Below are 27436 nucleotides of genomic sequence, written 5' to 3'. Positions count from 1 at the left end.
CTCGCTCCAGAGATGGGAAATCAGAGCCGATCAGCAGGAACTGGCGTGAACAAGACGACCGGCGCCCTCCAGTACGTGATCAGCTGGGGGGCAGAAGTGACCGGTATGACCGGTCAGAAGGCAGGCGCAATGATGGGCCGGGGGGGGGGGGGGCAGATTTGATCGACATGACTGGCCAGAAAACAGGGTCAGCGTCCACAGTCGACTTGAAGATATGGCCGATGCTCGGGTGTCAGACGAGAACCCTTTAGGACGCGAACCAGAATGGGAACGCGCCAGGCCACGAACCAAACCGGTGAACACCAGGTGGTGCCCCGATGGATTGACCAAGTCTCAAAAATGAAGAATCCAACGTCTCTGCCAGTGGGAACAGCAGGAGGAAGAGGAAGGGCATACGGCAGGTGAGAAGAACGGCACGTCTCAGGTATAGCGCCCCAAAAGAAACGACAGAGGAGGCGACGAATCGGCAGCCGACATCGACATGGTTTTCATACTGCCGATGGAATTCATGACTCCTGCCGACCGACAGGACATGTCGGCAATGGAAGAGCAGATGGCGCAATTGGCTTTGGAGCCAATGACAGCCACATTCGAGAAGCCCGAAGAAGACAAACGGCAACACCTGAAAGTTTTGTTTCTTAAAGGGCATGTCAACGGCCGACCCATCACCAGATTACTAGTAGACGGAGGGGCTGCAGTCAACATCATGCCGTACGCCATGTTCCGGAAGCTAGGGAAGAGCGATGATGACCTGACCAAGACAGATATGATGCTCAAGGACTTCGAGGGCAACGTATCCCCCGCTCGTGGCGCTCTCTGCGTCGACCTCACCATCGGCAGTAAGACCCTTCCTACTACTTTCTTTATCATTAATGGCAAGGGGTCCTACAACATGCTACTCGGCCGAGACTGGATACATGCAAATTGCTGTATCCCATCTACAATGCATCAATGCCTCGTACAATGGGTCGGCGACAACATCGAAGTGGTCACCACCGATTCCGCATACAGCATCGTGGCAGCCGACACGCAGCACTGGAGCTGCGAAACCGTCAAGTGCATATCCGGGAGAGTATGGGATACTGACTTCTTGAAGGTGTCCGATTTTGGCCTACAGCCGATCCGAGCAGTCGGCTCCGTGGACTCAGATTAAAATGGATCAGTTCGCCCGAGAAGATGGGAAGCTGGGACACGGGTTCACGTCAGCCGATTCATTAGAAATGATAGACTTAGGCGATGGCACCAAACCAAGGCCGACATATATTAGTGCAAATTTAGATCCGGAATACAAATGTAAACTGACAAGTTTGTTAAGAGAATTTAAGGATTGCTTTGCTTGGGAGTATCATGAGGTGCCCGGATTAGACCGATCTATCGTTGAGCATCGGTTACCCATAAAGCCAGGGTATCGGCCGTATCAACAACCTGCACGGTGGTGCAATCCTAAAATCCTACCAGACATAAAGGCCGAAATAACGCGGCTAATTGAAGCAAAATTTATTCGGCAATGCCGTTATGCCGAATGGATCTCCAACATTGTACCAGTATACAAGAAGAATGGAAAGCTACGCGTATGCGTCAATTTCAGGAACCTCAATCAGGCCACACCAATGGACGGATACCCCATGCCGACGGCCGATGTGCTGATAGATGCCGCCGCGGGACACAAGGTTATTAGTTTCATGGATGGAAACGCTGGGTACAATCAGATACTTATGGCCGAAGAAGACATACCCAAAACGGCCTTCAGATGCCCAGGTCACCTTGGTTTATTCGAGTGGGTGGTAATGACTTTCGGCTTGGAAAACGCCGGCGCTACGTATCAGAGAGCCATGAACTACATATTTCACAAACTTATCAGCATACTAGTAGAAATCTACATCGACGACGTCGTAGTCAAGTCAAAAGGACACCAGGAGCATCTGGCCGATTTACGACAAGTATTGGAATGCACTAAGAAACATGGGCTGAAGATGAACCCGAATAAGTGCGCCTTCGGCGTATCCGCCGGACAATTCTTAGGATTCATGGTGCACGAGCGGGGAATAGAGATCAATCGGAAGACCATAGCGGCCATCAACAAAGTCATGGCCCCGCAGAATAAAACTGAGCTGCAATCTCTAATCGGCAAGGTGAATTTCATCAGAAGGTTCATATCTAATCTGTCTGGGCGAATCCAAGCCTTCACACCATTATTAAAGTTGAAGCCCGACCAGGAGTTCATATGGGGGGAAGAGCAACGCAAGGCATTGGAAGATATCAAGCAGTACTTGGTCTCACCACCGGTATTGGTCCCTCCTCAAACTGGTAAGCTGTTTAAACTGTATTTATCAGCCGATGAACGAGCTATTGGGTCGGCTCTGGTCCAGGAGTTCGAGGGAAAGGAACGAGTAATTTATTATGTCAGCAGAAGACTTCTGGACGCTGAAACAAGGTATCCTCCATTGGAGCGGTTGTGCCTATGCCTTTACTTTTCATGCACCAAACTCAGACACTATTTGCTGTCAGCGGAATGTGTGGTCGTATGCAAGGACGACGTGGTAAAATACATGCTGTCACTGCCGATTTTGAAAGGACGGATCAGAAAATGGATCTTGGCTTTGTCGGAGTTTGACCTTCGATATGAATCGGCAAAAGCCGTTAAGGGTCAAGTCATGGCCGATTTCGTTGCCCAGCACTGCGGGCCAGAGGCTACCTTTGTAGAACCAGTACCTTGGACTTTATACTTTGATGGATCATCATGTGGGGCCGGATCAGGAATCGGCATCGTCCTCATATCGCCTCGGGAGGCAAGCTATGATTTCTCTCTGCCGATAGAAGCATCTGCCACTAACAATCAAGCAGAGTACCGAGCTATACTGAAGGGATTACAATTGCTAAGGGAAGTCAAAGCTGAGTCCGTCGAAATTTTTGGGGTTTCCATGCTTATCGTGGATCAGTTAACAGGGAAGTCCGAGTGCAAGGACGATGTGTTGAAGATTTATTACGAAGATTGCCTGCTGCTTCTGAAAGAATTCAAGTCGGCAGTTATCGAGCACATCCCAAGGAATCACAACGAGGATGCCAACAAGCTCGCCCAACACGCATCTGGGTATCGGCCGATTCAAGGTGCCTTGGCTCTAGAGCTCGCGGCCAATGACTGGCGAAAGGAGATTGCCGATTACCTGAAAGATCCGTCTAAGAAAGTAGATTGGCGGGTATGTTTTCATGCTACCAAATATGTGTTACTGGAAGACGACTTGTTCTACCGAACAATTGATGGCGTCCTACTCAAGTGTCTAGGAACGGAGGAGGCTAAGACTCTGATGGGAGAAATCCATGAAGGAGTGTGCGGAGCCCACCAATCGGCACATAAGATGAAATGGATGATTAGGAATAATGGGTATTACTGGCCGACGATCCTCGAAGATTGCTTCAAATATTATAAAGGATGCCAGGATTGTCAGAAATTTGGGAATGTCCAACGTGCGCCCGCATCGGCCATGAATCCCATTATCAAACCATGGCCGTTCAGAGGTTGGGGAATAGACCTCATCGTCCAAATTTATCCTCCGTCAAGCAAAGGGCACAAGTTCATTCTGGTGGCCACTGATTATTTCACCAAATGGGTGGAGGCAATTCCGTTAAGGGCCGTAACATCGGCTGCTATGGTTGACTTCGTAAGAGACCATATCGTCTACCGTTTCGGCATCCCCCAGACTATCACAACCGATCAAGGGACGATGTTTACATCGGGAGAATTCGAGGAGTTCACGGCCGATATGGGAATCAAATTGTTAAACTCCTCTCCGTATTATGCCCAAGCTAACGACCAGGCCGAATCTTCCAACAAAGGGATAATTAAGTTAATCAAGAGGAAGATAGAGGAGCAGCCGAAAAAATGGCATTTATGTCTGACTAAAGCTGTATGGGCATACATGATGGCTTGCCATGGGGCCACCAAGATGTCCCCTTATCAGTTGGTGTACGGTCACGAGGCGGCACTACCATGGGAATTGAGAGCAGGGTCGAGACGCACTTCGCTCCAGGACCAGTTAGCGGCCGACGACTACTCCTCACTCATGAAAAGGGAACTTGATGACTTGGCTGGCCAACAATTGAGAGCTTTGATAAGCATTGAATAAAACAAGAAGAAAGTGGCCAGGTGGTATGATATGAAGGTCAAAGTCAAACAATTCTCTCCAGGGGACCTGGTATGGAAGTTAGTGTTGCCGATCGGGTCGAAAGATCCTAAATTCGGTAAGTGGTCCCCTACGTGGGAAGGGCCGTATAAAATCGGCAGATGTGCTCCAGGAAACGCTTATATTCTGGAAACAATCGAAGGAGAAGAGTTTACTAGGGCTCTGAACGGAAGATACTTGAAAAGGTACTACCCTAGTATATGGGTCGGAGCATAAGGATCGACCACGATGAACAACACACAGCCGATACAAAAGGGTTCGTCTAGAGAAAAAACGTAATCGTCCAAATCGGCCGATATATTTCATTCGGTACGGACAGTGGGTTACACGGCCGACAAGGTACAAGTCGCCCTTAGAACAAAAAAATAATTAATCACGCTTTTTCTTAAGCTCTCTCTCAGCCCGACCTAGTTCTATCAGAAGACGGATGTACTCTTCTTCTATCTCTTTCATCGAAGCCTCCGCTTCGACTTGACGGGGGAGAGGGTGACTCCAGTCCGTGGCCGGGCGTGATGTTCCTGCTGCTGCATCTTCAAGGACAATTTGATGAGGAAGCGGATGACTTCGGTCGGCTTGAGGTCGCCGGTGGTCGTTGCTGTCCAGAAAGTCCCAGATCCGTCGGATGTCGGCGGGGACGTGCTCTTGGAGTTTATCGCGATGAGCTCTAATTAAATCCTTGTCTTCTTGCGACAACGGTTCGTCGGAGTGTACAAGTCCGATGGCTCGTTCGAGTTTAGGGCTAAGGTGCCGTGGCTGCGGAAAGCAACAATATACATATAGTTGCCGAAAAGGTGATTCCCTTCAGAAGAGCTAAACTAAGAAAGAGAATGAAGGCAAATCTTTTACCTGATTAACGGAGGAAGAGGTAGAGGATGGAGAAGACATGACTGAAAGGCGCACCGATGTGAACAGGTCGGGGAAGATGAAGCCGAGTTAGATAGGTACTCTCGGAACGGTCACCTAGGCCGGTGTTTATAGGAAAGGAAGGCATGGATGTTTGGTAAGACGCGTCCCATCGGGAGTGTAAAAGGTAATAAATAAGGGGGCGTCGCGAAGGACGGTCAAAGGGGTCATTAAATATTCGTACAAGAACTGCCAGTACTTTTACAGGTCACCCAGAAGGGCATCGATAGCTGCGATCGCTCGGTGTCGGATCTGATCGGCAGAGTCCAGGACCCGTTGGTCATCCTCTGCCGATCCGGGGACTTCTGACATATGGCGGTGGAGTTTGAGGGCTTCGTGAGCCAGATGCTGCCTCTCCCGTTTCAGATCGGCTATGACAGAAGGGAGTTCCTGAAGCCTCTTCTCTTCGGCGTCTATTGCTTTGGTCACCTGCTCCATCTCCTTGGCAAGCTCTGCCCTTCAGCGTTTGAGGCGATCTATCGTGCCGACGATCCCCGGGCGAGAGTCTTCCAGAAAGTGAATCCGTTGATGCACCTCTTGAGCTTGACGCTTGTACGTATCTTCTTCTTCACGAGTCTTGGTCAACTTGACGCGATCGGCCATGTGGCGCAGGGCCCTAAAGACCGGAATCCTCATTGACTCGATATATGCGGCCGGCGCCAAGGCCTCTTCCGCTTCTTCTGGTACTCGCCCGCTGATGTCACCAAAAAGTTGTCGAATCGGCGAAGCATCTTCTACCAATCGGCCGATGTCCTCTTGAAGAAGGGATCGGATGCTTGCGAGTTTGGCACGGACGTCATCAGGAACGGAGCTCAAAGTGACCTGGCGAGAGGCGACTTCCTCGTCATCGGAGAGTGCGACCGCAAACGAGAAAAGGCTGTTGTTGGGGGTGTCCTGTTCCTGAAAAATAGTGAGTCAAGAAGAAGAACAAATCAGCCGATGATGATAGCAAATCGGCCGAGTAAGGGTGAGAAATCTCTTACCTCCTTGAAACGGATTTCTTCAAACTGCGTTTGAGAGGCCGTTATCCTCGATTCAGGGGCTGGTACCATTGGTTCGTCAGAAGTAGAAGACTCCACCATGATTGGTGCTTTGCTCGGGCCAGCTTCCCGAAAGATGACCATTGGTTGGTTAGGTGGGGCGCTAAGCGTACCGGTGACCTGTGTCAAAAGATTGAATAAGAATATTATCCAAATACTAGAAAAATCGGTTGAAGAGTAGCATACCTCAGCAGATGGAAGCATGGGCGTGTTGATGACCGATTGGGTTGCTGCCGATTGTTGTGAGTCCACAGAAGTGATTTGTGCAGTCTAAAATAAGATGAGTCAGTATAGGGATGGCAATCGGTAGGATCAGACAACAAGTTTACCTGCATAGCCTCCACCAGTAATGATGTAGCGGCCGCCCCAGCTTGTGTGACGACTTGAGTATCCACTTCTCCAGCAGCTCGAAGGGGCAATGCGGCCGAAGTTTCTGCCGATGTGATCATAGGAGGGTCGGCCGGTTCTATACGAGCTCGTACTCGGCGACTGGTCTTCTTGGTAACCTTCTTCTGCGCCTGCTTCGATCGGCCGGAAATCACATCCACGGAAGGGGCATCATGGCCGATAAAGGGGAAGATGGTGTATGGGTGATGGTCCTCTATCGGCCGGCCACTCCGACTGTGTGTTGGGGGAACGCGGTTTTCAGACTGAAGCAACAACAAGATGTTAGTGTACATATTTAACCGCATTAATAAAGGAATGAAAATCGGCTAGGGAAAAAAATACCTCGGCGTTCGGATCGATGTTGGCTGGATCCAGGAGATTGCAGTATGTCGATGCGGAGGCGCAGAAAAGGTACTGTTTCCATTCGGCCCACCATAGCTTGAATGGTTGGACAGCAAAGGGGGCTACTATCCAGTCATTCAAGTCTATGGTACTGGAGTCTGGTATCCGATCTCGCAGCCGACTATAGTCAAGACCCTTGGTGAGCTCATCTCTGAACTTTGCTCGGCCGACGAAGTATGCCTGAATCGGCAGTTGACCCATGCCGAATTGCCGTGCTGCAACGGAGGGGTTGTAGAATTCATATGTAGGGGCATCCTTTCCTGAGAAGAAGTTGGCCGGTAAGATCCCCGGTTTAATTAGTTCATCTGTGAGATCTTCATCGAATCGGCCGGTGGTTGAGTCAAAGCAAGAAGGGAGTTCAAAGATTGGGTCATCTCTCCGATAAGGGAACCAGACGGTTGCATCTTCATTGAAGCCGTTATAAAAACACCGGAAGTATTCGGCCACCTTGGTAGCAGAGTACGAGCAACCAGAGAAGGCTGATGCCGCTTCGCCGAAAGACGTACACCGGCGTCGGACAGTGAGATTCTCTGCCGATTCGACGCTGGGGAATGTCATGTGTTCCACTCGCTGCTGAGAGATCTCGCTCATGTACAAGTTCAGCCATAAGTTAATGAACCACCAGGGTCCACCTGGGTTTCCAATTGGCTCCCCTTGGGATAGCTTGATGCCGATTTGGTGAAGCATGTGGTAGGCTGCTCCCAGTAAGTGCTTTCCAAGAGGAACAGAAGTCCCTATTGATAATGCTTCGGTCAGAGCTTGGGTATTGGTAGATGGACCAGCTGCTCTCCCGCAGAAGAAGTGCTTCTCTAGCCACATCATCAAGAAGGCCGTGTGCTCTCTGTTCTCGACAAATCCGGCCCTTTTGTTGCATCTGATGAAACCTTTCCACCTGTCGATTCCCCTTGTGTCCAGCTGATGTGTTGTTGCGGTTATAAGGCGGAAAGGGGTGTCTGGGGAAGAAATGTCCAGGCCGGTCAGCAAGACTACATCGGCCAATGTGGGGGTCACGGGTCCGTGTCCAAACAGGAATGCGTTGAGAGCATCGGACTAGAAGTAAGAAGCTGCCACCACTAACTGCTCATTCCGTTAAATTTGGGACAAAGATAGATCGATGCATTGGCCAATTTTGAGCTCATCCCATTGGACCTTCTTGGAGGCGGCTATCCGTTGGTACCATTCCCTCCAACCGGGAGTTTCGTTCGGCCAAGACCTAAAGGTACCCAACCAGTGATCTAGGTCCATGGTTGATTGTTTGAAGGGGATCCTATGGGTTCCCATGGGCCCAAGGCAGATAAGGCTGAGGTTTTCTGTAAGACGAATGGTGATGCGATGCCTAACCGCCTAAAAAGGAAAAGGGGGCGCGAGATTAAGAAATAGGTCTAAAGTAAATGCATTACTGATAAGGGAAAGTTTCGGTAATGACCTCCGGGATGAAGCTCCTCGTAATCGGCGGAGTCGCCGGTGCAGCTGCAGACGATGAAGCTGCCAATGGGATCTCGGATGAAGCTTCAACTTTCGCCAATGGAGCTCCTTCTTCCGTCGATGGAGCCGCCGCTGTCGCTACTGGAACCTCTACCAAAGGCACCATTTCTGGAGCTTCGCGCGTTGGTGAGGTGCCTGAAGGTGCCGCCATTGGAAGAGTAGGAGGTAATGCGAAAGGAAGGAGGCGCTGGAGAATTGGAGGACTTAGAAAAGTGTTGGAGGGAGAAGAAAGCCTGTGCGCTGAAGAAGAAGGACGTGAGCTCGTAAGGAGTACGGGATGTGCTGATATTTAAGGAAGGTCTGAGAAGGGGTAAAAGTGGAATTTTTACCGCGCCGGCGTTGCGAGTTTTTCGGGAGTAGTGGTTGTCGTGGGCGCCCGTTTCGAAAAGATTGCAATCATCAGGTTGGAGACCGTGAAACGAAAGGATGTTTTCGTTGCGTCTGTTTCGGGTGAGAAGTTGAAAACAATTTCGAAGTAAAGACTATGTTTTACTCCGAAACTGGGGGGCATGTGTTGACGCCAGATTTTGACATGAGTAAAATCGGCGTTAGAAGTGGAAGAAATTAGGAGATGCGGTGAGATATAAGGGCGACGATTGGAAATCGGCCGATTGGTGCTACAGTCAAGGATCGGCCAATTGATGCTACAGTCGAGGATCGGCCGATTGATCCTTGGAGTTCCGCCTCGCCCGACCCCTGAGGCTTGGGACCGGACGCGCCCGACCCTCCAAGGGAGGATCTCCGCCTCGCCCGACCCCTGAGGTTTGGGATCGGACGCGCCCGACCCTCCAAAGGAGGGTCTCCGCCTCGTCCGACCTTAGTTCCCAGGGTCGGAATGAGTCTGAGCCCTCGACATGTGGGTCCTGATCGGTTACCCCCTTGCCAAAGAGGTGATCGGCCGATTAGGAGGTTGGAATAGTTGGGCCGATGTGGGCTTAAAAAGGATTATGAAGATGAAGAGGGGGTCAGCCCATGAAGCGCGTGAAAATAGTACGAATCGTACTTGTAAATATTCGTTTTCTGTTTAAATTTAGGGATAGAGTTCTAGTCGGATAAGAAGTCGTTTGTACGGGACTATAAATAGCCACCCTTGTAGATCTGTAATCATCAGCAACTCAATACAACAAACTACTGTTTTCGCGTACTTACTTTCAAGCAGGCGACTTCGCCAACACTTTTTCTTCTTTTCACGAGTTCATACAGGTTGGCGGGGCTGCATCAACTTGACCTCCGGCCGATCTTGTAAGTTCCGTTTATCGAGTAAATTCTAAGCTTTAACTTCGGGCGCATCGCTGTCGTTTCGTTTAGATTTATTCATCAGTTATCGATATTTACTAGAATTCTAGGTTTTACCTGTTGTTCTAGTTTTATCACCAGTTATCCAGCTAGGAATCAGTAATTTCGGCTTTCCTTGTACTTCGCTATTTAATCTACCTATTTTATGCATAGCCGACTAGATCTGTTCCTAGTGTTGCTATTGTAGCGTTGTTTAGATTACTCTAGCAGTTTTCTTTATAAACGTTGCCTGGTAATCGGTTGCATCATAGCCGATTTCTTTATTACTGCAAATCGGCCGATTCGCTGATAAGCTTTCTCGAGATCGGAACCTTAGTCGATCGCAACCTCTGGGAACTGACACGTTTATTTCCTTGCCAATCAACAGGTCAGATTGGCTGGCACGCCACGCGAACCGCACCTGGGCAATCACCCGAACAGGACCTAAGCAGATTCTCCCGGGTCGTGTGTCCAACGCTGGGAATTCGATCAGCTGATTTCTAGCGCCAACAAGCGCGTAAACGACGCTCAGGCAAGACTGATCGGACTGCGAAAAACCTACGCCCTAGCGGCTACGGTGCCTTCGCTCATCAGCGCTTACTGACGCGCCCGACCTGCACTCTAAACTTTCCAAACCCAAAAAAACAAGAAAGAGGATCAAAAACTTTTCCGATAAATTATAGAAAAGGCCTCTGCGGCCATCACAAAAACAAGTTCAAAGTTAACTAACATATTTATATTCTGGGGCATCTAAGCCCGATACAGCTAACTCGTCCCTGGGTCCTCCGGCGGAATGGCCTCATCCTCCAGAAGCTTCGCCAGGGCCTCCGCTGGGTTGAGCAGCGACGCGTCGATCTCGTCCAGCTCGGCCTCGGAGTAGCCGGAGGCATACCCCCCGCTCATCCCAATGATGTTGATTTTTGAGTAGTGGGAGCCGAAGACGCCGAAGGCCCACCTCACACCGACGTGAAGCACCTCCCGAGCAATCTCACGGGCCCGCCGGTACGGCCCAAGGACATGAGCCGCCAAAGAACTCGTCCCCTCCCCTTGGAGCACGCCAAGGCCGTCGTAGACAACGCGGACCGCGTCCCACAGGTTGCCGTGCTCGGCGCGCTCCGCATTGAGGACCTCCGTCAGCCGGGCGAGTTCGTCTGTGAGGCCCATCCACAAAAATCCGCCAAGTTAGAAACCATCACAACACCACAAAAGCAAAGGGACAGGATAAGCCTTACCCTCAGATTGAGCCTTTAGCTCACGCTCCCAGTCGAGTCCCTGGGCTACGGTGGTCTGAAGCCCCTGCACTCGCACGTGGAGCTGAGTGACCTCCTCCCCGAGCTCGGCTGCTATCTTCTCGGCCTCAGCCTTCTGGATTGCCTCGGAGTCCCGCTCCTGCCAAGCCTTTTGCCATTCGCGCCGGATATGCTCGACGGTTTTCTGAAGGGCCTCATAGTCCCCCTTCAGCCGCGCGAGCTCCTCGGCAACGTAGCGGGCCTTCTCGGCCGCAGTCTGGAACTCCTCGAGATCAAGGTGAGCCTTCTCGACAACGGCCTGGAATTTGTCCTCCGCTCGCCGCGCGTCCTCCTGCGCCGCCTACTCGCGCCTGCGCAGGTCGGTGATGACCTGGTGAGCGGCAGCAACCTGCGCTGTCAGCTCCCCGGTCCGCTGTCTGTCTGCGGAGAAGCGTTCCCAGAGCCCCCGCTCGAGCCGGAGGAAATCGGACTTCCCCCAGCTGCATTCCTGGAGGGCCTACAAAACAAATTATGCTTATCAAAGGAGAGGTGAGAGGAAAACAACCACCGGGGAGAACACCGTACCTGGCCACCGGGGATGACGATACCGTCCAACTCCCCCATCGTGGAGGACAGGGCAGCGCGGACATTTGCAAGCCCGCCCTGCACCGCCTGCCACTTACCCCACTCCCCGGCGTCGTCAAGCATGAAGAGGGGTCTCTGTGGATCCTCACGGGACATCCAGCGCAGGGTAGGCCCAGCCCACGCTTTGGGAACGGCATTAACCAGGACAAGGGTGGAGGCCGCTCCGGTCGACCCCGGCGCCGCCGTCCCCGCCGCTGGGGCAGGTGCCACCGCCCCTGATGCTGCCGGCCTCGCCGACGGCCCCGGCACATGCGCCGCCGTCTCTCTCGAAGTCGCCGCGGCCACCGTCGACGCCGACGCCCATCCCGCTCCATCCGCCACCGCCATCGTCTCCGTCACGGCTGTCGGAGCGGGCATTCCCGTTCCCACCGCTGCTGCGGCCTTCGTCGCGGCCGCCAAAGCAGGCGTCCCCACCTCCGTCGTGGCCGCCGGGGCAGGCACCCCCGCCTTTGCCGCCGTCGCCGCCTTCGTCGCGGCTGCTGGGGCACGTACCCCCGCCTCCACCGCTGCCGCTATCCCCGTCATGGACGCGGGGGCGGACTTTCCCTCCTCCGTCGCCACCTCCATCTCCATCGCAGTCACTGGGGCAACTGCCCCCATCTCCGCTATCGCCGTCGGAGCCGCAGGCTCCTCCTCCTCCTTGTCATCGAGGTCTATCACCTTGCCAGGCGGAGGGACCCCAGCGGCAACACCTTGTCTTGCAGGGGCAGCCGCGGAGGCAGAAGGCGGAGCAGGGGTCGGACCCTGCTCGTGCTCAGCTGCGACACCCTCCCACTGGTTGCCGCCGTAGAGGCCGCCTCCGCGGTGGGTTCCGCAGTCTCCCCGGCGACACCGCCGCTCACCCCCGGCGGGGTCGCGGCTCGCCTCGAGGAGCCGGACGACACTCGTAGCGCCTTCTTCGGCGCCAGCGGCAGGACGAAGTCTCGAGGGGCGGCACTGTGAAACAACAAACAACATCATCAAATACAGCTCGATGGCGGGGAAGGAATAAGATGCGCGAGGAATTTCCACTTACACTCCCTCAGCACGAGGACGGCGGGCGCGTTTCGCCTCCGAGCTCGACGCCGACCCCGGGGCTTTTGGCAGCGGCCGCTTGCCGCTACTCCTCTGCTCATGGGACACAGGAAGAGGGTCAGGGGTCGGCTCTGTTGACTCTCGAGGTGCGCCCTGCGCCGACCCCTAGGGCGCGGCCCTAGAGCCTTGTGGGGGCGGGTCCTGGGCGGGCGGTTCGCTCGGCTTGTCCGCTGCGGCCGGTTTGGGGCGCTACTCTCGGATGACGAGCGCGTCCGGCCGGGTGGTCAGAATGAACTCCTCCTCCTCCTCCTCCTCCTCCTCGTCTTCCTTGTCTTCCTCCTCATCATCGGCGTTGTCGTTGTCCGACACGACATTGCCCCACTGCCGCTGTTGGAACTCCTTGGTGGCCTTCTTTTTCTTCCTCGTCGTCTCTTTGTCGTTGTGCCTCTTCTGCTTCTCGGCGAGGAGGCGGTTCTGCTACCGCCGTTCAGCATCCTCTGGCACCGGCGGGTGTGAGCCACGACCCTAGACATGTGGCCTGGCAGACACGAAAACTCCGCGTCGGATCGATGAGCCAAGAAACGTAGGAAAAAAGAATGAGAGCGCAAAGTCCTCACCAGCTCGATGAAATTCTCGTCCGGGTGCATTGGAGGATGACCAGGCACCGGGTAATCGGCGTCCTTGTCGTCCAGCACCTCCCGGACTTGCTGCCAGATCTCGCTGTCGGCAAGCGCGCCCGTCGCAAGGATGGTGCCTTTGGTCGGCGCGCCGGGAACCATATCGGCGAGCGAGCGAACCCGGAGCATCAGCGGCGCCACCCTCCGAGCGTGGTACGCCCCGATAACTCCGACCCCGGTCAGACCTTTTCCCTTCAGGTACTCGATGGCCTGAAGCAAATCAGTGATCTGCTTCTTCTCCTTCTCTACCGGGCCATACGACCACAGCTCCGGTGCCGCTTCGATGACGCGGCCGGTGAACGCCGGCAAGGGGGAGTTAGAGTAGTTCTTCACATAGAACCACTGCTAAAGCCACCCCTTGTGGGATGTCGTGGTCTTCATCGCCATATATTCCTTGGTGCGGTTCTGGTGAAGATGGATAGCGGCGCACCCAATCAGCACCGGGGTCGTCCGCTGCTGGCTCCCCTTCCTCTCGGTCCTCTAGTACAGGCTGACCACGAAGAAGTACTTCCAGAGCGAGAAGTTGGGCTCAATGCCCAGGAACCCCTTGCACAGCACGACGAACGCCGTGATGTGTTGGATCCTGTTGGGATTAAGGTACTGCAGCTCAAGCCCGTAGTAGTGCAGCAGTCCAGGGAAGAAGCGGCTCGGCGGGGTCGCGAACCCCCTCTTGTGGAAGTGGGCGAATGAAACGACGTAGCCGGCAGGCGGACTCGGCACCTCTTCGCTCTCGGGTAACCGCCATTCACCCCTCTCGGTCCTCTCGCAGAGGAGGCCTTTCCTCATGAGGCTGTCGGCGCGCGAGGTACCGAAGCTTGAGCACGTCCAGGACTCCATCGCGAAGGGGAGAAGGCACCGATGGCAGAGGGTGAGGAAAGCAGCAGCGCTAGGCGGAGGAAGGCGAACGGCGCGCAAGAAGGCAAAGGGTGCGCGAGAAGGCGAAAAGATTTTGGAGCAGTTGCGGGCGGAACCGGCGAGTCAGACCCCCCCGTCTTATAGGCGAGCGCGTCGGAAGCGAAAGGGACGGTCTTGTCGCAGTTAATGCAGCGCCCAGTACGCCCCATCACGCTCGCTTTTCTCGGAATCCGTGCGCACGATCTGCTGCAGGAAGAAATCTCCGCCTCCCTCGCTTCGTGGGCCGGCGCCTTCCGCCACTTCGCCTCCCAGAAAACGCACGCGCACAACCTCCTCCACAACCGGCCCAAGGCCCACCAATAGGTAAAAAAGGAATACGGGACTGAAAACACCCCTACGGCCCATTACGGTCCAGGGGTTCGAAGGTTGGTCCACTAAGGGTTCAACAACCGCCCCAGGCTAACCCCAAGCGAGGGGTGAGAAGGGACGGGTCCGCTAGCGGCCATCACCCGGGCGCACGATAGCCTAGGGCGTCCCGACCTCATGTTCGAGTCCGGACTGGAATCAAAGTTCATGGTTTTTCCCCGAAGAAAGGCAACGAGCCCTCGAATCCGATCGAACGGACTCGGGAACTATATGATTTGGCTGGCCAGAATCTAGGGTACGCCACCAGCTTGGCACGAGCCGGGCCCCCCGGAATGGGGACTGGGATCCCACTCGAATCGACCCGTTTGCAGCTCAATGAGCACCACGATTTGTCCAGCGAGGATAGCGTGGCACGGCTCACCCCCTCCGTCTCAGCGAACGGACGCTTGAGGGGCAACGTTCAAAAGCCGATCTAGCCTCCCGACCGGTCTCCTGCAACGCGCGGGGGCTAGCATCGCAACCAATGACCACACAAATGGTCGTGACTTGAGGTCTCCAGGCGGGAAGCGCCCTATGGAACAATAAGAAATCCTCCCGTATCAAGTCATCCACAGGACACCTCGCCTGATCAATCTCCCTGGTCAAGTCGAGCAAACAACACTCCCTATCCTGTATTAACTGCAGCTCGCATGACGAGTTGAGATCCCCGATGAACAACGAAAGCAGCCTCTGGAGGAGCATCCTCGCTCCACCACAGGCTCGGGGGCTACTGTTGGGGGGAAATATTAACGACCTCCTAATGCCCCTTAAAACAACAATCATGAAGGCCCAGGCCCACCTGTGATGATGACAATTGCTGCCAGCCTAGTATGGGCAGGGAACATCCCGCTCCGTCTCGCCCGACCTAGGACCCTGGGGTCAAACACTCCCGACCCCTCAATGGCAAAACTCCGCCTCGACCAACCCACGGTCCTAGGGTCGGATGCGCCCGACCCCTCGCGGCAAGGTTCTGCCTCACCCGACCCCGGGCGTAGGGGGTCGGACTCATCCGAGCCCACAAGACAAGGGTCCGCCTTGGGCGCAGACCGGCAGATGAGTGTGTCAATCTCGTGGGCCCCTGACTAATCTTGCCATAAATGCGCCGCGGCTCTGGCACGCAGAAAGGTGCCCGCGCCCCTCGACGTGACCACCACAAGTACCCGGGCAGAATATTGTAGCCACGACCACACAGGCTACAGTGGCCGCGGCTCCCCCTGATTCGCCATAGGACACTCATGGCATACGCCGCCCAACACAGGAGGGAGCTCCGCCCGTTCTCGCGCCCCGTGTACCTGGCGATAGGGACGCGACATCCGTGTCCCGCGGACCATAAGCAGGACAACAGGGGTCAGCCGTCTCCCCCAACGTGCACAGTTGCCATGACCGAACACCATCATCATGCTTGGCGGCAGCGGTCCCCAGGAAGATCGTCGACAGGATCCAAAGACAGCCGCCCTCCTCCGATGGACGCGCTGACAGGAGCTGAAGGCTGGAGCAGGAGGCGGCAACCCGGGGACTTGGTCCTTCTCCTTGTATTTACTTTACTTAGCTTATCTCTTTTACTTCTCCACACACCCGATTCACCTGTGACCCTGAGCCCTCCTTGCGGAGAACCAGGGCCCTGATACCGGGAGGACGCTCAAGCCAACAGCCCACACACTCACCTCTAGAGCATCAGTGCACACCCAAAAGACTTGGGACCGGCTCCCTCTCTCGCCCGTTTGTACCCCCTACTACAGAACTTGCGTGAGTAACACGAGCTACTCCTCATACTGGACGTAGGCTAGAGCATACAATAAAAAGGTCAAGGCGAAGACATTTTAGGTAGGAGATCTGGTTTGGAAGACAATCCTACCTATAGGAACCAAGAGTAATAAGTTTGGAAAGTGGTCTTCGAGTTGGGAAGGGCCATATAAAATTACAAGTGTGCTTCGCGGGAATTCCTATATGGTGAAGACATTACATGGATTTTAGCTACCTAGAGCTCTGAATGGGAGGTACCTGAAAAGGTACCATCCTAGTGTTTGGCAAGACACTTGAAGCAATATGACCGATATTTTGAAATATCGACCTTAGAACAAATGGCCGGTGGAATCCATCACCCTTAGGCTTATTTTATTTCTTGTTACGCAAGCTTTACCAAGAAACAGGGGGCATATGTTGGAGCCAAAAAAGTGGCAGCAATGTCGACCAGGCTGGACCAGCCGGTCAGACCGCTCTCTATGGGTGGTCTGACCGGTCTCGAGTGGTTAGAGGAGTCGGAGCAGTCGCTGGCATGGTCGGCGCGGTCGCTGGTGCAGTCAGACCGGTCATCCCAAGTCCGAGATGAATCTTGGAGTCCTGGCCAAATTGGAGTTGAAACGGGACTTTCTTACAGGAAAAGACCTCCCACCCTATAAATATAAAGGGCCCTAGCCGATTGAGGGGCATCACCTAATCGACAAAAATATCTTTTACACTTTTTATCTCCAAACCCTAGCTTTTCCAACCCCTTTGCTTTCCTCCTTTGTCTCGACGACAGTTGAGGACGTTCTGAATGGCCTGCTGATCTCAAAGCAACCCTAGGTTCTCCATGCCCGACGAGGTCCCTCCCGAGGTGGTGGACGTAGGTTTTCGTGGTGTCCCTGCGAGGACCAGCCTGACCCCTACCGGTCTGACCGGCCAGGTGCAAGAGCTTCGACGAGGTGGTTTCCTGATCTACGCGCGAGCTAGAGCACTCGTGCGTTGGCTAGAAAAAGCGTCAACATAAAAGACACAACGCATGTGTGATTCTCAGTAAGGTAGAGTCAGCTAGCAACAGGAACAGAGAACCTAATTGGTAGGAACAGAGCTCTATCACTCACTGTCACGGGACTGACACAAAATGCAAAAGGTTTCTAGCAACTGTTGTGGTTTTATTCCCACCCTTCTGCATATGAAATCCACGTTAACAGAGCATTAAACTACGTTGGTGCTGTTGCACCATGACCACTCTGTATGTTTTTTTCAAGAATTTTTATGGTAAGTTGCGGTTTCATCGTACCTAAAACTATACGAGGTTTAGTGATAGACGGAGGGGTGTTTGGATTTTTAGTTCGGACTAAAATTTATATCACATCGAATATTCGGAGGCTAATAAGGAGGACTAAACATCAACTAATTATAAACTAATTACACAGATAGAGACTATTTCATAAGACGAATCTATTAAGCCTAATTAGTCCATCATTAGCACATATTTACTGTAGCATCATATTGTCAAATTATGGACTAATTAGGCTTAATAGATTCGTCTCGCAATTTAGTCTCCATATGTGCAATTGGTTTTGTAATTAGTCTATATTTAATACTTCTAATTAGTTTCTATACATTCGGTGTGATAAACAAATACCGCCTAATAGTAGTAGCACTCCTCTCGTTACTCGTTAGTCACATGGACAAAAATGACCCAAATATATTTCTGACAGGCCAGCTAGACTAACAAGAATTATAGCAGACAAAAGGAATAAAACGATTCTTTTTGTACACGCTCTTGTTCAAGTTCCTTTATCTTTTGACTCTGTAAGAGGTTCTATTTCCCTTGCAAACATGTTCAATACATGTGCCCTATGTATTTCATAAATCCGAACAATGCGAAGAAGCAAGGTACGATGGGGATTTTCTTCTATCCTTTCATGTATGGTATATGCTCTTCTTGCCCTCATCACACCTAGCCAAAAAAAAATGTAAAAAAGCTGCTCGTGCTAAAATAACAGTAACAATTATAATGAAAATACAGTTGTCAGGCTTGTTGAAAGCTGAAGAAATCGCTTGGATGAGAATGACGTTGAAGCACCGAGTGAGATGATAGGGCCGGGTTGCACACGTAGCACCAAGCGGTCCAAGTCATAACCGAATAAGCATTTGGCAACGGCCACGTTTTTGCAAGTTATTGCGTTGTCCCTGTCCTTTTGGCCGAGGTTTATTTCATCCCAAGTGGCAGTAGAATCGCTCCTGTCACTTTACCACAGAGGCTCGACTACGGTCATTGGAGGATTTGTAGGGGGAAAAAACCGAAAGGATTACTACAGTATCTTTTTACATCCTCCGAACTGCAATTACAGGAACTCAATCGAAATGAATAAGAAATACAGTAGGTAACAAAGGAACGCCCTTTGGAATCTTCAAGAGCGAACATGCACTCATGATTCCGGGCAGCTTCCTTCGAGATGCCTCTCTCCGACGTTTTGGCTCCTATTCCTATCCTCTCTTCTACTCCCTCCGTTCCAAATTATAAGTCATTCCAACTTTCTTGGAGAGTCAAAGTATCTCAAGTTTGATCAAATTTATACAATAAAGTGCTAACATTCATGATATCAAATAGGTACCATTAGTTTCTTCATTAAATATATTTTCATAATATATCTATTTGATGCCATAAACTTTTGTGATTTTCTCTATAATTTTAGTCAAACATAAAAATGTTTGACTCTCCAAGAAAGTTGGAATGCCTTATAATTTGGAACGGAGGGAGTATGAATCTCAACATGTTCGACTGACTGAAGATATGCAAAAAAAACACGTGTGAAGCACTTTAGTTCCCATTTTCATAAATCCATTGCATGTAAATTCAAGAGTATTAAATTGATTTTCAATTTCGTTGCTTATGCGAAGGAGTTACATGGCCGGTGTGATTTTCGTCAGTAAACAAAACAAATGCAAGAAAGCAACCATCTGAGCAGAGACCGGAACCATGGTCAGTATTAACTGGTTGTTGTCCTTAGCTATCCTGTTATTGGAGGCAAGATTTTACCTTTACGCTGTTGCATGTGAACGAATATATTTGTGCCGTTTCGCTCCTAGTTTGAAGATTCCGGCCGGCTGGAACTGTGACACGTTCACCTCTCTCGTAAAGCGCTCGTGCCGAAATAGCTGAGACGATGATCAAGGTACAGTTGGGCTTCCTGAAAGCTGCAATGATCGCTTTCATAAGAATGGTGTTGAAGCACTGAGTTGAGCACCTGCTTATGCAAAAGGCTGAACACGTAGCCAAGCTGAATTTGGTGGGTAAAATTTAGCTGACTTTGACGACCAAATTGAATTAGCAGGTGGCCATTTTTTACTTGTTTAGCCTTCGAGCACATGCACCGAAGTACCAAACCGAACATATCGTTGGCAATTGGCATGACCGTTTTGCTGGAAGATCATTGCGCTGTTGCTGTACTTTTTCTTTTTTTTTAAGTGTCGCTGTGCTATTAGCCTATTACTTTGGTCGAGGTACCGTATCACCCCCCCAAAATGGTTCTCAAAATATTTTGCATGCAAACCATGACTACTACCGGAAGAAAGACACGGATGATTTCCTTTTTTCATCCTGCTCTAATATTTTTCTTTCATGAAATCTGGGATTAATAGTTGGACTAGGTTAACGCGCGACCCTATCTTGTGCCGCCATGTGTCCCTCAATCAGCAATAGTAGCAATACGCGGGTGTGGCATGCAATAGATTGAATATGTCACTTCGGAGTGACAACGGTGATAACATCGGCAAGCAAAATAGTTATATTTTCTTCAAACGAGCATTACTCTCTTATCAAGCATTGGTTTTCAAATCCGTTTACACCTTTTTGTTTCTTACAATAAGATCCACAAAACAAGATCCATATTAATATATTTTGAAGTCATTTTATACTTAGTGTCAACTTATGTTGATACAATGCACTAACTTATATACTAACTATGTAGCAACTTATATGGTATTTTTGGATAACTGATTCTGTTATATGTCTAGTAGAAAATCATGCATGGACATGTAGCTATTTATTTCATACAATGTAATAACTTGTATATCTACTACTACACCTTTAACTTTTATAGGAATTCATATCAACTTATTATTGTCAAATTACTTGGAAAATTTGTGACAACTTTTATATTGTTGCAACTTATGTAGAAATAATGCAATAACTTGTGATAATATACTAATTTATGTGGAGACAATACAACAACTTACGTAGATACTTCAAGTAGGCAACAACGTCATGCAAAATCTCTTTTGTAGCGATTTATGTATATAATTTATAGGTAAGTCACTCGATAAGTTGTCACACAAGCTACTATGCATTCGATATAAATTGCTAGCGCATAATTTTTTTTCTTGAACTATATGCATCATGGATCTAGTTTTGTAGAGCTCATCGTGAATAAGCCAGTGGTATGAATAAGCTAGTGGTATAGATGAAGTTGAAAACAGGCAATTTAGAAGAAAGTTATCATATTTTAAAGAGGTCAATGAACAAAAAATCACGTGAACCAGCGCACTTTAGTTTTCTCCTTTGGAGGCTGTAGTAGGTCATGCGTGCTATCATCCTAACTACCAGCCACAAACTAATTCACCTAATATTTAAATAGGCGTTGCTAGCGCCCGGACGTTTTTCCCATCGGACGCTCCGTTGGTCCATCGCAACATCAAAAAATAATGTCTGCAACATAGAAAATAAACGTTTGCAACATAGAAAATCGATGTTTGCAACATCAAAAAAACATGTTGAAAAATTTATTAGCCATCTGTTGATGATGAGGAAAAAAAATCCGCCGCAACATCTGTTTCGTGTTGCATGGAATATTCAAATCTCTCATTGAAAATGCAACATCCAAAGTAAACACTTGCAACATATGTGTGAAACATATGCAACATTACAACATCTAGATCTACTTTGCAACATCCACATGAAATACTTGCAATATTCTTTTGAAACACTTGTAACATACGCTTGCAAATGCAGCAAATCCTGGCAGGAGGAGTACTGCACAGCGGGATCCGACGCTAGGAAATGATGGAGGAGGAGGAGGATGGCAGCAGCCGGCGCGGCTTGCCCCTGGCCACGGGGGAGCGGCGCTCAGCACCCTTCCCCATGGAGCTCCTTAGGTGGCCAAGCCCATTGCTGCCGCCGCCCTCGCGCACCCCCTCTGAGCTCTCCGGAGCACCGCCACCCGCGCGCCGCCCTCCCGGCAGCTCGCTGGAGCGCCGCCGCCCTCGCGCTGCCTCCGCGCGCCTCCGAGCTCGCGGGAGCGCCGCCGCGTGCCGCCCTCCTAGCAGCTCGCCGGAGCGCCACCGCTCTCCAATTCTCCATGGCGGGGGAGGGAGAGAGAGAGATGAACGAGTGGTAGATAGGATGGGATCAGGGGGATGCGGTGGTGGATAGATAAGCCAAACGTCCTACAGTACCCGCGTCCGATTTTTTCACCGGACATCCTACCATTACCGTATTTATATCTCTTACGTGAGCCCATCACATTAGTAGCAGGCCACGGGCCGCCAGCGGTCGCACGTTCATAGTCAAGCGCGACCCGACACAATAGATAAGCCAGACGTCCTGCAGGACCCGCGCCCGATTTTTCACCGGACATCCTACCATTACCGTATTTATATCTCTTACGTGAGCCCATCACATTAGTAGCAGGCCGCGGGCTGCCAACGGTCGCACGTTCATAGTCAAGCGCGACCCGACACGATTTAGATTTATCCTTAATAGTTCGGTTCATCCAAACAATAAGAAACGCCATTCAAAATGAATAACAAAGAAACGGCCTCTGGGATCTGCAAGAGGTAGCATGCACGAACGATTCCTGTGGCGTACTTTGATATACCTCTCCGATCTTTATGACTTGAAGTGAAGATCCGGCAAACGTGTTAAACATTTCAGTAGCCACCGAAAACTCGTTGCATGTTACTTTCAAATCTTTCAGAAGCATAATTAAATCTGTCAGAATTATATCGAAAGCGTGATTTTTTTCAGCAGAAAACAATTTTGACAACGCCTCGAAGTGCCTTTCTACATCAACCGAGCAGGCGACTTGCCACATTAGTCAGATTAACTGGTGAGGTGAGGTCACGGCACATTATAGGCCCTAATACCAGCGTATCACAAAATACAAATCAAACTATGTTTCACGTGTCAAGATTTGGACGGAGAAATCATCGACACAACACACTACTGTTAAGCCAGAGTCGAGCATAGCAAGAACATGTCACCAAAGCATCACCAACAGTAAAAATCTGAAACAAATATACCTTCGTACATTAGCAAAAACTCGCCAATGGTTCACTGTGCGCGTGGATCAGGCCCGAACAAGGCATCATGTGCAACAAAGCCATATGACCTAGCAGACAATGTTGTGTGATCTCACATCACTGCTGAGGAGGAACAAGTGGGGGCAAATCCAAAGGATTATTACAGAACAGGTTACATCACATCTGACTATCTTGTGTTCCCAAAAAAGGAGTAGCTACTTCTAAGGGATGCTACTGTTCGTTCCCTTCCAACTCACTTCTTGACCTCCTCGTACTCCGCCTCCGGAGCCTGATCGCCACCACTCTGAGGTCCAGATCCCGACTGCGATCCGCCTGAGCCACCGCCAGACATGTGCTGCCCGATCTTTGAGACAGCCTTGTTGGCAGCCTCAAGCTTGGCCTTGATCTTCTCAATGTCGTCTGAGGCCATCTCCTGGCGGAGGTCAGCGATGGCTGCCTCGATCTCAGATGCAACCTCTGCTGGGATCTTGTCCCTGTACTCTCCTAGACTCTTCTCGATGCTGTAGATAGTTGTGTCTGCGTTGTTCCTGATGTCGATGAGGGCTTTCCTCTCCTGATCCTTCTGGGCATGCAGCTCAGCTTCTTGGACCATCTTCTGGATGTCAGCCTCAGACAGCCCACCAGAGGATCGGATGGTGATATTCTGCTCCTTTCCAGTGGCCTTATCTTTGGCAGAGACGGTCACGATACCATTGGCATCGATGTCAAATGTGACCTCAATCTGAGGCAGGCCTCTTGGCGCCGGTGGAATGCCCACAAGATCAAATTCACCAAGAAGCTTGTTGTCTGCAGCCATCTCACGCTCACCTTGCAATACACGGATACCTACTTGGGTCTGATTGTCAGCAGCAGTTGAGAACACCTGGAAAACCAGAGCCAAAGATTAGAACAGAGTAACCAGGGAGTTTTGGGGGGGGGGGGGGGGGGGGGGGGGGGGGGGGATACTTGGGCTACCTACGAGAACACCACTAAAGCAAGTGACAACCAATGAGTTGCAGGAGATAAGATCAAAAGGCTCATAATACACTTCGTAAAGATGACAATGCAAATAGTCAGCATGAGGCTATATCAGAAACTATGAGAGAATTGTATTGCAACTTGTGACTATTCCCAATCAACGCGTGAGATAGATTTTCACAAATGTTTTAATTAAAGGCTCGTCAGGTTAAATGAGGTATTCCCAACAAGATAAAGCTGCATCCTCAGAGGGATTAATCATATTTACCCCTAACAAAGAGCAGAGATATCATAACTCACCTGGCTTTTCTTTGTGGGAATTGTGGTGTTCCTGTTGATCAATCTGGTGAAGATACCACCGAGTGTCTCAATACCAAGTGACAGGGGAGTAACATCAAGGAGAAGAAGCTCCTTAACATCTCCACGGAGAATGCCACCCTGAATGGCAGCACCCATTGCCACAGCTTCATCTGGGTTGACTCCTTTGCTTGGGCTCTTTCCAAAAATTTCAGATACCACCTCCTGTACCTTTGGAACCCTAGTCATTCCACCAACAAGAAGCACTTCATCCACCTCCTTAGTAGATATTCCAGCATCCTTCAAGCAGTTCTTGCATGGGTCTCTAGTCCTCTCAATCAGATTGTGCACAAGAGATTCAAACTTTGACCTTGTCAGCGTGATGTTCAAATGCTTTGCTCCGGAAGAATCAGCTGTTATGAATGGTAGATTGATCTCAGTCTGAGAAGTCGATGAAAGTTCAACCTTTGCCTTCTCAGCAGCTTCACGGAGCCTCTGCAGGGCCAACCTATCCTTTGACAGATCAATGCCCTCAGTTTTCTTGAAATCACTCACCAAGAATTCCAATAGAGTGTTATCAAAATCTTCACCACCCAAGAAGGTATCACCATTTGTTGCTTTGACCTGAGTGACAATACATAAAATAGGATCAGAAAAAGAATGCATTTCAGAAAATGTTTTCCAGAACAAGGTGAGTTGAAAGTTAAGAAGATATACCTCAAAAACTCCATTTGAGATCTCCAGAATAGAGATATCAAAAGTTCCTCCTCCAAGATCAAAGACTGCTATCAAACCCTCCTTGTTGTTCATTCCATAAGACAGAGCAGCTGCTGTTGGTTCATTGATGATCCTCTCAACATCAAGGCCCGCAATGCGGCCAGCATCCTTTGTGGCCTGACGCTGAGCATCATTGAAATAAGCTGGAACAGTAATCACTGCCTTCGAGACAGATTTGCCAAGGTAAGATTCAGCTGTCTCCTTCATCTTGGTCAGCACAAATGCACCGACCTGACTTGGTGAGTATTGCTTTCCATCTGTTGTTTCAACCCAAGCATCACCATTTGGAGCCTTCACGATTTTGTACGGCACCATCTTCATCTCTTTCTGTGTCTGTGGATCATCAAAGCGGCGCCCAATCAACCGCTTTGTTCCAAAGAAGGTATTCTGCGGATTGGTTACAGCCTGTCGCTTGGCCGGAGTTCCAACAAGCCTTTCACCCTTCGGAGTAAATGCAACAACAGATGGTGTTGTTCGCGCACCTTCAGCATTCTCAATAACTTTTGGGTTCTGCAGTAATTAATTACTCAGTTTTAGTAAACAGCAAATGAGAGAAACAAAATCATGACAGGGAAAATTCTTAGGAGTAGCTGACCTTTCCCTCCATAACAGCAACACATGAGTTAGTTGTTCCCAAATCAATTCCAATAACCTCACTTCCAGCTGCTTTTGCACTGAAAACAGATTATCCGGAATTAGCATTACTACAATAAGTAAGATGTGTAGAATTAAGACAAGAGATCATTGTTACCTGAAAGGTCTTGCAAAACTGCCCCATTTTGAGCATATGTTGGCAGCATATGTTGACTGTAAGCTGGCACCCAGCTGAAACGAGCACAAGCACAACAGTAAGAGCTCAGCTACAAGCTACGAGACAAATAGTACTGTCTACAAATCATTCAAGGCTCCTTTGTTACAATCTTAGCTAGACCGACTGAATAGATCAAACAAAACAGATAAAGAATACAGCCACTGCACACACAGCCCTGACTGGTCATTGCGCAATGACATTTTATTCATGGTTACTTAGCTCCATATCAGTAAAAAGATAATTGCCACTGCTAATGTAAAACATCGTGTGTGCATGGAAGCAATCTACAATCTTTAAAAGGCGACAGGTCCATGAATAAAGAAACTCAGTAAGTAATTCCTTGTAGACCCAATAATTTACACACAACGTTCTCTCTCACAAATCGTGAGACTCAGAGACCACTGCTTCCACCACAGGAGTACGCTAACCATCCAGAACTCAACTAATCAGCTAATACCCTCTAGCACATCGAATCTGCAAGCACTAATCTATCATTCTAGCGTCAAATCCACAACCACGTGAAATCCCACTAAATATGCAATCAATCGTCCACCACCACCCATTCCTCCTCGCGGATCAACAACAAACCCCTAGATTACCAACCACAGGACTACTACACCAAACACATCACAATTGGAGGAAGCTAGAGAGGAAGGGGCCTTACAGATCCGAGAGGGGACGCGAGCTCCCGCCGTCTCGCGGCGCGGAGGAGCAGCGACGCCGCCATGGATAGCCTGGTCCCGGGCGTAGGCGAGGAGGGTTTCGGCTGTGCTCTGCGGCCGCTGCTGCTGCTGCTGCTCGCGAGACGGCGGCGAGGGTTTTGGGAGGGGATGCTTCGGGAGGCGGCGCGGGGGGGAAGGGGGTTGGGGGCCTGGGGCGAGGTGGCTCGTGGTGGGCTTTATGAGATCGTGGCCGCTGCGGGCAAATGGGTGACTGAGCGGTGGGCCGCCACGTCGGGCGGGTGCGATCGAGCAGCACGGCGCCGCGGCGACGGAAGGCTGTAGAAACCTCTGGACCCGCGAGGCCGCGAGAACCAGGAGGTTCTCCGAGGGTTTTCTTTCCTTTTCCCCAAGGCGCAGTGACCAGTGAGTGGTAGGTTTCTCGAGGATGGGCCAAGGAGTGAGCTCTTTTCAGTTTCGGATGGGTTTGCCAGGCCAGTTTTGTTGCCAAGGCCCTAAACGTTCGGTCAGATGGGCTAAAATGGGCCAGTTAAATTGTACTCCCTCCTTCCCGTCGCAGGATATAGCTATGTTTAGTTTTTTTAATTTTGACCAATATTTTTTTAATTTTGACCAATAATATCTCTAATTCACTTCAAATAAAAAAATTACATATTATAATAGTTGATTTCATGATAAATCTAACATCATTTTTATGTTATTAGTCTTCATGATTATTTTACTATTCGTAGTCGAAACTGAAAAGGTTTGACTTTGAAACGTAGCTACATTAGGGGATAGAGGGAGCAGTATATTTTTCGGCAGTGTTTTTTTGCAAAATTTTGCAACAGTGTTTTTTGCTTCATTCTTCAACTCTTTCGCCTCTTTTTGGCATGTGGAGAGTACCACACGATACAGGCGGAAGTTCATTTCTTGAACTCTTTTTTTCTGCAAACAACGGTTGAATCCTCCCGCACCTAATAAGCCACACCCATACATGATGTTTTATGTAAACTAGATACCTGTGCAATCTTGAAAATTCTGAATCAAGACTATAAGATGCTAATTCAATGAATAAGGTTAGAGATGGGATTAATTTACACTTAATCGCCTGCCGGTCAGCAATGCAAATTAGTTTTTTGCGAATCCCCCTACCCCTTCCATCCAGAGACGCCGCCGCCACCCCTGAGAGGCGATTCGTTGCCGCCCATGGCGATCCACTCCGCCGGCCTGGTGAGGGCGCCGTCGGCGTCTGCGATTCATCAGCAACGCTGAATCTAAAAGGGTTTTCTGAATTCTGATTCCAATGCGGGCGGGCGAGCGTGGGGCCTGATCTACCGGCACATGTCATTCCCGGGCAAGTTCTCGCCAGAGTACCTCCTGGA

At 50.4% G+C, this 27436-nt stretch overlaps 1 protein-coding gene across 1 annotated transcript; it reads right to left on the bottom strand.

Annotated features, from left to right (window-relative positions):
* Positions 1 to 22515: 22515 nt before the first annotated feature.
* Positions 22516 to 26262, bottom strand: LOC117838454 (heat shock 70 kDa protein, mitochondrial). The gene is made up of 6 exons (XM_034718495.2): positions 26057 to 26262; positions 25333 to 25406; positions 25177 to 25255; positions 24522 to 25091; positions 23808 to 24428; positions 22516 to 23412 (listed from the first exon to the last, which is right to left on the bottom strand). Exons 1-6 carry the CDS (start codon positions 26117 to 26119, stop codon positions 22783 to 22785), a joined length of 2037 nt encoding a protein of 678 aa, XP_034574386.1. The 5' UTR covers positions 26120 to 26262; the 3' UTR covers positions 22516 to 22782.
* Between the last annotated feature and the right edge of the window lie 1174 nt (positions 26263 to 27436).

Source organism: Setaria viridis, chromosome 9, assembly GCF_005286985.2.
Source record: "Setaria viridis chromosome 9, Setaria_viridis_v4.0, whole genome shotgun sequence".
In the NCBI taxonomy this organism is placed as follows: domain Eukaryota; kingdom Viridiplantae; phylum Streptophyta; class Magnoliopsida; order Poales; family Poaceae; genus Setaria; species Setaria viridis.
Note: the sequence above shows the minus strand (reverse complement) of the source record. Positions and strands in the feature narration are given on the sequence as shown.

Bases quoted from the DNA above. Each gene is read 5' to 3' on its own strand.
- LOC117838454 (XM_034718495.2), bottom strand. From the start codon at position 26,119: ATGGCGGCGTCGCTGCTCCTCCGCGCCGCGAGACGGCGGGAGCTCGCG. The intron at 25,256-25,332 runs GTAACAATGATC...ATCTGTTTTCAG, and splicing joins AGTTTTGCAAGACCTTTCAG to TGCAAAAGCAGCTGGAAGTG. The intron at 24,429-24,521 runs GTATATCTTCTT...ATTGTCACTCAG, and splicing joins TCTCAAATGGAGTTTTTGAG to GTCAAAGCAACAAATGGTGA.